The sequence below is a fragment of the Tetrao urogallus genome, assembly GCF_951394365.1.
Source record: "Tetrao urogallus genome assembly, chromosome: 8".
NCBI classification, from domain to species: domain Eukaryota; kingdom Metazoa; phylum Chordata; class Aves; order Galliformes; family Phasianidae; genus Tetrao; species Tetrao urogallus.
In genome coordinates this window covers 5638179-5649707 of record NC_136821.1, presented here as the reverse complement: position 1 = coordinate 5649707, position 11529 = coordinate 5638179, and the positions used below count along the sequence as shown (strand labels likewise).

Sequence of the window (11529 nt, the reverse complement as noted above, 5' to 3'; positions counted from 1 at the left end):
GCTCTTCTGTACACCACTGCTTGCTCTGCTCTGAGATGAGGTGTTCTGAATCCTGCTGATGAAGTGCCATGAGCAGGTCCCAGCCCTTCCCAGTCTGCAGCTGTCTTGTGCTGGAAGCAGCACAAGAACATAGGAATTGAAATTCTGAGCATGTTTTTTCCTGTTGAAGTCCTGTGAGCTACTGAGAGTAAAGGGAATGCTTTACCATAACTGTCTTTGCTCTCATAGATATATATTTTTAATGCTTAGTGGTCTGTAGAGCAAAAGCTGGTCAGGCCTTGAAACAAACAGCCCTTCTCGAGGTGGCCATGTCAGATTCCCCTCTGCCCTCTCCTTCACTCTATGATTACAGCTACATGAGAGATATGACCTCTAGTCAAACAGTCTGACAAAGGGTGTTTTTAGCGTTCTAAAAGAGCTGCGCCAGCAGCCAGCCTTTAATAGAAAGGCAGGAAGGGTGTGTTAAAAAAAAGTGGATTTCCATGCTTCAGTTCTGGGGGAGATGGGTCATGAGTTACCAAACTACAAGGCTTGCAAGTATTTGGTGGTGCAGGTCCAGGGCTTGTCTCTGCAGTCTGATGGAGCTGGAGGGGACATGGCACTGTGTGAGTGATGCTGAGCCTTGTGGAGCCCTGAAGGACCAGCAGTTGTGTGGGGAAACACAGCTGCTTTGTCCTTCTAGAGGAACTAAAGCCTTAGCTTTAGACATAGCCCTCAGAGTCCAAAAACCTGTCTTCCTATTTGCACAAAACACACAGCCCAGCGCAGCTCAAGGCAGCACCTTGCCAGCACACCCCAAAGCACAACATGCCCGGCTGCCCCGAGGGCTGGCATTGCAGCAGGGTTGTGCACAAGGCCCTCTTGTCTCCTGTGCTGCTGAACAAAGGCCACTGCTGTGCACTAATGCCAGCTCAGCGCTGGGCTGGGTGATGGGTCGGGCAGGGATTAGCTTCCAGTCAGCACACAACGAGCTCTCAGCATCTCGCAGCTCCCAGAAGCTGGAGGTTCCTCTTCAGCTCCTGTTGCTTCGGAAAGGTTTGGTTGTGGGGTGCTCAGGGCTGCGTGGCGTGGGCAGTGCTTCCTATGAGGATGGGATGGGAGAAGTGCAGTGGGGGGGGAACAGCGGGACGGCTATGGTGGGGAATGTAGGGGGCCTGGCTGTATGGCTCCTGGTGGAGCAGAAACATGGGGTCCTGCTCCTGCCCTGTGCCCACTCTCCTCTCTGGGGACAGCTGGGACTTCAGATGTTGGCTGGAGGCAGTGCGGGGCTGGGAAGTGGAGAAGGAGTTCAAAGCAAATTAAAAAGCAAATAACATAGCCTCTCGATCTGCCCGGTGGCGGCTGACATCCCTCATCCACTTCCACTGGAGTTGTAAAGGCTTTACGCTCTCACTCTGTCCTTTTATTTCCCCTTGAAAACACCACAGCTCCCTGCCCAGGCATTTCCCATGTCACTGTCTGTACGAGGAGGACGGCGCGGCAGATGTCACCGCTTGGGCAGGGCTCGGGTTTCCCCCTCATCGCTCAAGTGACGCTGCTGTCCCAACAGGTGCTGGCCAGAGGCCACCAGCAGTGTCCCCAGAGGTCGAGCAAGAGGCTGGTGCTGGTGGCAATGCTCACCTAGGAGCCGGGTGATACGCCGGCCTCCACGCCGTGCCACGAGCACACGGCCAGGCTGAGGGAGCCCTGGCACCAGCCCACACCATGGAGCCCACCTCTGAGATGAAGAGGTAGGTGGGGTGGGGAAGGGGTCCCTGTGTCATGAGCAGCCATGTGTGATTTGAGAATAAAAGCACATGTGCCCGCATCCTGGGAGGGATGGGGGTGAGGGAGGCTTTGTGAAGAGAGACCTCCTGTGTTTGCACGTGATGGAAAGAAAGAGATCCTGGGCTCGTGTTTCAGGGCTTCATTCAGCCTTCAGGGATGCAGGAGAGGGACTCCTTGTGCCTCTATACCTGCTGCTGCCAGGGGGAGCCTTTGGCTGCCATGCTCAGCGCTCCCAAAAGGTATCCACCTTCCCAACAATTAGTGCTAATCCGTCTTAGGAACCCTGCCTGCAGAGAAATGCTGAAAACCTCAGTAGGAGAGTTAATTTGGCATCCTCCCTCCTGGTGAATGCTTGTACTGAACAGTCCGTCCAGGCCTCCTGGCAGGTCTTCTGTGGTGGCTGGAAGCATTTGACCTGTTAGAAATGGAGTATGCATCCCCAGACCATCCCTGGAAAAATCATGCCATCTCTCAGTATTATGGTGGGAGATTTAGCCTGAAAATCACCTTGCTTGGTTCAGCCAGCTGAGAGGACAAAATAGTCCTCTGTTTCGACAGGCAGAGATGGAAGAGGTCAGAAGGTTGAGTGGAAATTTGAAGAACTGGCCTGCAGCCAAGCTGGAGCTTATGGAAGGGGGCTAAGTTCAGGCTCATTACTGCAGAACTTCTGTAAGGCCTTTTATAAGGGATCTGAGGTCGAGATGACAGAACTGAGACCTTTGATCTACCTTGTGGGAGCCTGAAAACTCTTTCTACAGGGTTTTTATCATGAACTCAAATGAAATGGGAAGTTCTTACAGAAGCCTGGCAGCACCCCAGTGTCTCCAAGTATTTCTGGGACACATTAGTCTTTTTTCATTCACCAAAGCAGCACGTTATTTGCACACGTGGCCATTTCCATGCTACCTACTAACAGTCTTTGCATGCTCATGTCCCAAAGCCACCATTACAAGTCTCTCTTTTTTCTTTTCCACATCCTGGCTTATTTCTTATTTGCACAAGAGCTTTTCCATTGCCAGGGGGAGTTTAGGGCTGCTTACTGCTTTTGCAGACTATCATGAAGCATTTCATAATGGCAAGGCTAGGGGAGCAGCAATGTGGCTAAACCAAGGTTATATGGGAATATCACTCCTATGTCTTGCTGTTCATCTCCACATTGGAATGCAGTTATGCAGAAGATAACTATTTCCTTTTTGTAGGTAGCCTCACCCTAAAACTTTCTTTGCAGAAATGAGGTCCTTGCTTCAGTTTCATTTCATACTTTCCTTTTGCACATCTCTTCCATAGATGTGGCACATTGTCAAAGGAAAATGGAGAGGTGACTTCATTGCTGGAAATCTTCACATACTAAAAAACCCCTAAACTAAGAATGAAAATGTTTGCCTGATTGAAAATAGTAATGGACCATTGACTCCTTTGCTTTTTGTCCCTTGAGTCCTATGGATTCTACCAATCACCCAGGTAACAGCTGCAGCCAGGAGAACCTGAAATTAAGAAACAGAAGCAAAACAAACCCTGAAATATCAGGACAAGAAACGCGCTTCAGATGCTGAAGCTCCCTATCATCTTTTTGTAATTTCACTGCTATTTCTTCTACTCCTTTCATGACTGAAAGTCTCACAGTTAATCTAATGCCTTCCTCTGTACTGACTGGTGAATGATTCTTCAGAGAGGGAAGAATCTTCCACCACACATCTCAGGCAAGCACTGGTGCAGGTGGGCACACCATCACCAGCAATTCTGTATGATCAAGAGTTTTTAGCTTTCTTTGTTATAGTAAAAGAGCACCAAATAGTATTGATTATCGAACGAGGAAAATTTGTCCTGGAGTATCTTCCTTCTGTTCTGCATTTTCAATGCAGCTTCAAAAAAGCATACAGGTTCTTCAAATAACCGAAGTACTATACTTTCCTTACAGGAATAGGTTACCCAGCATGAACTTTGAAGCAGAGATTCTGGCAGATCCACACGATAATTCAGGTATTTGGAAGTAAACAAACAAACAAACAAAAAAAGAGATAAAAGTAAAATGCCCATTCGCTATAAATATATCTTAATTCTCTTGGCAACAGAATTGGAAGTTGTTAAAGGAAGAAAAAGAAAGAAACAGGGTGCTACACTGTATTCAGGTGATCAATCTGAGATAGATATTGATATCTGTATCTCCAGTTGGGCTGGATGTTGAATCCCTATTCATACCTCACAGAAACACAGCAGCCAGGGACGCGGGTTTTTGAAACAGCATAAGCATCCATGTAAGGTTCCTCACTTCAGTTAGGAGGAAATTAGGGTAGGAGCTGATTTTTTTTTCCCTTCTCAACACTACCTTTTCAGTGCTGATCTCAGATGTTGAGGTTGGCACTACCGCTGCATCCTTGATGTAGCCATCTGTCTGAGATAGACCCTAGAGACAGCATTTAGCTGAATGGCATCTTTGAGTGAGCCTGCAGTCTTAGTCTTATCACTGCTCCTCAGACTCAAGCAGCTGGCCATTGTCCCCGGGCAGGAGCAACATCTTTAGTATGAGACATCAGGAAAGCTGGATTTTGCAATAATTGCTTGTAGCCCCTTGAGTTGCCTGGGCCTTGGTTCAGAGCTGGAAATCTTAGTTCTGGTGTGTAAGTACGAGCCCATCCAACTGAAATGCTTTTGCTGCCGATTGCCCTCATGGCCACAAGCCATGGCTCCTAGTGGGAATTCACCTCCCTGGCAGTGTATTGCAGTCCCATGTCAGTGAGAGCCAGAAATGAGGCACACGGGGTTAACTATTTTTGCTTCAGCTGCAGGTGTGCATCGCCCCTAATAGCAAGTGTGCCAACAGCTGGGGGTTTCATTCATCCTATCCAGCATGTGTGAGAACCACAACCCTTCCAGAACCTCCTGAGCGATCATCTTCACCTTCTTGCCAGAAATACACTCCCTTTCTGCAAACCAAGTAGCATCCAGCTAAACACCTCCAGGAAATTATGGGTACATCTTCATCAGGGCAACATGCAGTAATGACCATCGCTTAACATGCTGGTGTCAAAGGACATCAAAGAGTAATTTTTGTATCTTTAGTGTCAACAGACTGAGTTTTCACATGAGCCCATGTGCATGGATGGCTCCTGGGCTGTGTGACCTCTGCGCCATCTTCCCGAATCTCTGGCTTCTGTTGGGTTGGGCTGGGTTTGGTTTGGTTTCTTCCACGAGGTAAGTGCTTTGATCCTTCATTTGCCCGGAAGTTACTAACACACCATTCATATTTGTTTCTCAAGAGCTGTATGTCATCCCTTCCATGAGAAGTCTCACGGCTGAGGAGTATGTAGAGGCCTTTCAGTCATTTTTGGATCACTCAACAGAGCACCAGTGCATGGATGAGTTCAACAAGGAAGTGATGCCACACATCATGGCTGGGTAAGGAGCGTGTCCACTGAGGTGGTAAGGCCATCTGTGACCTTGGGTCAGCAAACATCTTGGAGGATGGCAGATTTTCTGGGTCACGAATGAACTTCTAATGCTTTTAAGTTTTGATTCCATTAACAGCAGCCTTTCAAATATTCTGTTTAAGTGCAATTTCAATTAATATCCTGTGCTTCTTCTCTGCTTATGTAAAGGAAAGAATCAAGACCTTATTTGCATGTCCATCTGCTTTCATTAGCTGATTTTCCAAGGATTAAAGCGTATTGAATTTTTTTTCTTTGCTTTTTCTCTTTCTTTCTTTCTTTTTTCCTTTTTTCCTCTATCTCTTTATCTACCTACCTACCTACCTACCTACCTACCTACCTATCTATCTATCTTTTTTTCCCCAAAATGAAGCTTCCCTGTTCTTTCTTCCTACTTTTGGGACTTCCTCACACATCAGTCCAAAAGAACATCTCTAATTCCATTGTAATGACTAATTCTTGGTTTCTTCAGTCCCCTAAGACTCCTAATTTCTATCCCAAGTTAATTTGCATTGCTTAAGCATCAAATGATAATCAGTTTTGTGAAGTACTGATGTAATATACTAAGCCTGTGTGACTGTAGATAGTTTCAGAACAGGCTAGATCCAAGCTACAAGAAAACAGTTTCAAGTCTGGATAATTGCTGGATATTGTAGAAAGTGTGTTCTCCTTTGAGAAAAAAAAGGCAGATAACTCCAGACCAGACATTATATCTGTCTATCTATCGATCTGTTTCTCAATCAATCCATCTATCCAATGCAGTAGAGGTAACAATAAAGAAAAAAATTGTTTGAGGAAATGCTAGAAGAAATATTTCTAAATATTTCTTAATGTGAATTTTAAACAATTTTGTTTGCTGGACCAATACAAAATATTACAGCTTAGTAGGATGCTAGAGAATATGCTGTGTAGAAAACCAAACTTGTCTCCCGAGGGTGCAGAGATTTGCCCCATTTTGCCTTGTCCCCACAGCCTTAGCCAGGCACAGCTCTGCTCCCTCAGTGGGAACTTCTTGCTCTGGGTTTTCTTGAGGCCTTTATGTGTGGTGTCAGCCATAGCTTGAAGAAAACTCTGGCAGGGGAATAGAAATCCTATATCCTGCTCCGTACTGTACTTTGAAATATGAGCCTGCTCATACAGGGTAAGCTCCTGCCATGTAGTAAGTTATAGCTGAGTTCCAAAGGGATGCTCAGATTTCATGTGGCACGTCTCAGTTAAATTGGGCCAATATGGTATCCAAGATGTTATAATTAAAATATAGAATTATGTGACACACTGTGGTTGAGTAACATGTACTTGTAATTTCAGTCTCGGCAATGGAAAATCGACAATAAACATTCTGGGAGTGGGGAGCGGCACAGGTAAGGAGCTGAACAGCACAGCAGATGCTGGGGAATGGTGGTCCTTGGGGAAAGGGAAAGTACTACCCAGGTTTTGAGCTATGGGGAGAACTGTTCATGCATTAATAACACTATTTCTCGTGGCAATCTCTTGATGACTGTCATCTGGCCTCATGTTTCTAAAATCAAGGAATCTTTCATTAGATTAAGTAGGAAAGCATCTTCTAACCTCACTGGAAAGACTTTGAGTGTCTGGGAGGTTGTTCCCACCCACAGGTCCCATCCTAGAGTCTCCCACCCAAAGGCTCTTCCCACTTTATGTTGCTTTCAGGGCCACGAGGGGCTGTGGAGATGGACATGGGCCGGCACAACTACCAGCATGGCACCTAGCCAGCTTCTTCAGGTTGGGTTTCTTTGTTACAGCTCTGTCTTTATCCAGAGATTACTAGAGTTTAGCTGCAAATGGTATTTCCCCCCAGAGATGAAAAATCTTTTGGAAGAAATGGCTTTAAAGCTGTTCTAAATGAACAGTGAAACATCCAGCTTTGCTCCCAGGGAATCCGGGAAAATAGTAAAAAAAAAAAGTAGAGAAAAGAAGTAGCAATTCAATTTATCAGTTTGATTTTGCTTTAAAAAGTATTTTCAGCTGAATTATAAGTGTTAATACTTTCCAGTGAAAGCATTTTTTCTCACTCTGTCTGCTTGTTTTCCTGAGTAAGACAAAAATAACAGAGGCTGTTTTCCCCAGCTGGGAATATGTTGTAGCATATGAGAAAGCAAGGAGGAAGAAATCATTCAGTTCTCAATTACACTTCTTTCTCATTATGTACTGTAACACCGAAATGATGTCTGACTCCAAGAAAACATGAGGGAAAGGAAAACCCTTTACATTACCCACATTTTTCCTTATTTCCTCTTCAGAAGAACTTTCAGTGAGAAAGTAAAAGCCCTAAGACATTCTAGCAGGGATGCAGGCCTCCATCTTGCAGTGCCAAGGCTGCCTGAGCCGAACCTGCGCGGGCGGCATGGGAGTGAGCCAGCATGGCACCGAGCAAAAGGTCGAGTGTGATCCCTGACCTTCTGAGGCTTGGACTCTGATTTCACACGGCCCGAATCAGTGTAGTCAACTGAACTATTAATGGGGGTTGTGACCTGCTCTGCATCCTGAAAGGCTGCTGCTTGATCCCGGTCACGCTTTCTCATTCAGCCCATGTTCCCCATGGCTGGTGCAGGCATTTTGGCTGTCAGCTGCTGGTGAGGATCAGGCGGGTTGTGGTTTGCAGGGGATTTCACTCCTGCTTCAGCAATGTCCCAGTGTGGCTTATGCTGAAGGGCTGCTGCTGGCAGCTTCCTTGCTTTTCTCCAGCAGGCACACGAGCCTGAGAATGGGACAAATCTTGAGCAGCATCAGCTTGTGTTGAATTGCCATGGTCTATCATTATTGTATCATCAGCATCTTTATATTTAAGTTGGCTGGAATTTCCCTCCTTGAATTCTACTTGCTATGACACCTATCAGAGATGTCAGTTCTTGTCATAGTTAGTCCAGAAGGTCAGAGAAGATACAGGATCTGGTGTCGAGTGCCCTGAGTGTACAGTTTGCATGGACAGGAGAATTTCTGGGCCCCACCCTCAACAGCAAACAGGATTCTTGCGGAGATCCATTCAAAGTGATCATCTCTGCTGTTTCTTTCCGTAATCCCACATGAACCAGATGAGTTTTGAACACTTAGCACATCATGGACTTTTTGGTAGGAGCAAAGGTGACCTGCATCAGCTCAAAAGGCACTGGGGATTTCCTAGGACAAGACAGGCTGATGCTTATTCCTCCAGAGCTCAGACTGTCTTGGAGGAGCAGCAGTAACTAAATATGAAGGGCAATTACGTGATGCTCAAGCTGCAAATCTGTGAGCCTTTATTTGCAGTTCCAATACAACAGCTGGATAACGGATGCCCAGACCATGTAGCCTGACTCCAGAGGGGACTGACCCACTGCGTATCCCCAGCTCTCCAAGCAGTGTCACACCTGTGACAAAGCAGCTGTCACCTCCCCAGGGCAGCACCAACGTCAAAGCTGCATGGCTGTGTTGACTCTCTCCTTGCTCCTCATTTTAACTGTGTTTTTCTCAAAAACTTATGTTTCCTATTGTAAAGAATATTACCATTAGTAGGTTTCTGCTCTGTTGCTTATCTCTTCCTTATTCTTGATGTTATCTGCAAATAATGTTACCTTGCCAGCTGGGGCACTGGCATCCTTTCATCACCACTCAAGTGTTTTTAAAAATAACAGATTTGTGTTTATTGAATAGGTGAACAGGATCTAAAAATGATCCAGATCCTGCAGGCTGCACACCCAGGGGTCCTTATTAACAACGAAATCATAGAGCCCAACCCACAGCACGTGGCTGCCTACAAAGGTGAGGCATCTCGGGCCCCTCTGCCATCTGGGGTATGGCCAAGACCATTGATTTGTATGATCATTTTTTATGCTGTCCTGTGAAATTTGTGTTTTGTTTCTACTTTTTAAACAGAGCTGGTTAATCGAGCCCCAGATCTGCAGGGGGTCTCTTTTACTTGGCACCAGCTTACTTCCTCAGAGTATGAACAACAGGTGAAAGAGAAAAACACACACAAGAAGTTTGACTTCATCCATATGATTCAGGTAAGATATTCAGTACTGCTGGTTTTAACTACTTGGTGAGTATGGTGTGAGTATGGTGAGCTGTGCAAAGAACTTGCCTAAAAACTTAAAGGGATGCACACATCTCCCAGCCACAAAACTGGCAGCAATGGGAGGGAAGCATCAGAGAATTGGTGTTAAGCACCAGCTCTGCACAAGCCTTGCAGGGCTGGAGTAGGAATAACTGCATGCAGCTCTCTCTTCCAGATGCTGTACCGTGTGGAAGATATTCCTAACACCATCAAGTTTTTCCACAGCTGCCTCAACCATCAGGGTAAACTCCTGATCATAATTCTGTCAGGTAAGAGAGGCCTCCCATTTTTGCATCGTTCCTATGAAGTATGAGAGCCAGCTATAATTGCCTTGGGATTTCAGTAGCACTAATTCTATAGCAGTTAAACAAAACAAATGTTTTCATGAGCTTGGACTGTTGGACCCCAGTGTCTGATGGAACCACATGGATATAACCTGCATGCTCTTGCTTCCCTGCATTTAAAGTAGATGAATGACTCTGTGAAATTATTGCCTAGAGAGAAGAGCAGCTGTGCCTGGAAGAAGGCCAGTCCTTGTTCATGGTGAAATGAGCACCATGCAAAGACAGCCTGAGCTCTGGGGCTCTTCTCTCCACACAGCAATGGCCAAGACTCAAGCAGGACAAAGGGAGCTGCCTAGACCAAAGCCGTGGGCTTTGAAAAGGAGACACATATAATATTGCCATACTTGTTTTTTAAAAAGTGTTTTTTTTTTTTCCAGTGTGTCATTCTCGAGTCCCCAGCTGGTGGTGTGGTGAATAAAACACAGTTCCCCATGTTAAGCATTAAGCCTTCCACCAGAAGTAGTGGGGAGGCTGATCCGGAATGAGATTTTTAGGTGTATGCTTTTAGATGTGCCTGATCTTCCTCCCCTCCACAGACAGCAGCGGTTGGGCCAGCTTATGGAAGAAGTACAGGCATTGCTTGCCTTCAACTGACAGCGGCCACTACATCACCTCCGACAGCATCACGGCAGTTCTGAGGAAGCTCAGCATCAAGTACCATGTTTATGAGTTCCCATCGGGTTGGGACATCACTGAGTGCTTCATTGAGGGGGACCCAGCTGGAGGCCATATGATGGATTTCCTGACAGGGACAAAAAATTTCCTGGGCACAGCACCAGCAGCTCTGCGGAGCCGCCTGCAGGAAGCTCTCTGCCAGCCCGAATGCAGCAGCAGGAAGGATGGGAGAGTCATTTTCTGCAACAATCTCAGTATGATCATAGTGGAATCCTAGAGCCTGGACCAACTTGCAGAGGTGACGTAGGGCAATGCAATTGTCCAAATGGCAAAGCAGAGATAGGCAGGCAGTAGAGCAGGGTTCATCCATCCCAGTCGGGGAGGATGGAGCGGCCTGTGATGTCAAGGATGAACTCTTTGTTCTGCTGAGCTCAAGAGTTCACCCTGGATTGTTCAGTATCGGCAGAATTTGTTTCAGAGTGTAAAAAGCTGTATTATACTACAAGCCTGCATGGAAAGTATTTTATTATAGAATTGCAGAATTGTTTGAGTTGGAAGGGACTTTTAAAGGTCATCTAGTCCTAGTTCCCTGCAATGAACAGGGATGTGCACAGATAGATCAGTTGCTCAGAGCCCTTGAATTGATCTTGAATTTCTTCAGGGATGGGGCTTCCACCATGTCTCTGGGCAACCTGTGCCAGTGCTTCACAACCTATATTGTAGAAATCTTTTTCTTATATCTCATCTAAATCTCCCCTCTTTTAGTTTGAAATCATTTCCCTTTTTCCTATTATAACAGAGCAGAGCTGCTAAAGAGGCTGACCCCTTCTTTCTCATTGATCCCTTTTAAATACTGAAAGTCCACTCTCAGCTCTCCCTGGAACCTTCTCCAGGCTGAACACCCCCAGCTCTCAGCCTGTCCACATAGGAGAGGTGTTCCATCCTTTGGATCATTTTTTGTGGTCCTCCTCTGAATGCACTCTGAAAAGTCCATGTCTCTCCTGTACTGAGGACTCCACATCTGGACACAGTACTCCAGGTGAGGTCTCATCAGCACAGAGTAGAGGGGCAGGATTGCCCTCTTCTCCCTGCTGCCCATGCTTCTTTTGATGCAGCCCAGGATACAGTTAGCTTTCTAGGCTGAGGGCAATTGCTGGCTCATGTCTGGCTTAGCACCCACCAGTACCCTCAGGTCCTTTTCCGCAGGGCTGTGCTTTTTCCTATCATACCCCAGCTTTTATTGATAGTGAAGGTTGCCACTTTCCAGGTTCCTGACCTTGCACTGGGCTTTGTGGAACCTCACGATGTTCTTCTGGGCCCACTGCTC

At 46.3% G+C, this 11529-nt stretch overlaps 1 protein-coding gene across 1 annotated transcript; it reads left to right on the top strand.

The window, feature by feature from the left end:
* Positions 1-1704: 1704 nt before the first annotated feature.
* LOC306949455 (carnosine N-methyltransferase 2) lies at positions 1705-10479 on the top strand (the record flags this gene model as incomplete). The annotated part of the gene is made up of 8 exons (XM_079539351.1): positions 1705-1730; positions 3686-3747; positions 5025-5163; positions 6501-6553; positions 8841-8948; positions 9063-9193; positions 9419-9512; positions 10124-10479. 8 exons carry the CDS (start codon positions 1705-1707, stop codon positions 10477-10479), a joined length of 969 nt encoding a protein of 322 aa, XP_079395477.1.
* Positions 10480-11529: the final 1050 nt, after the last annotated feature.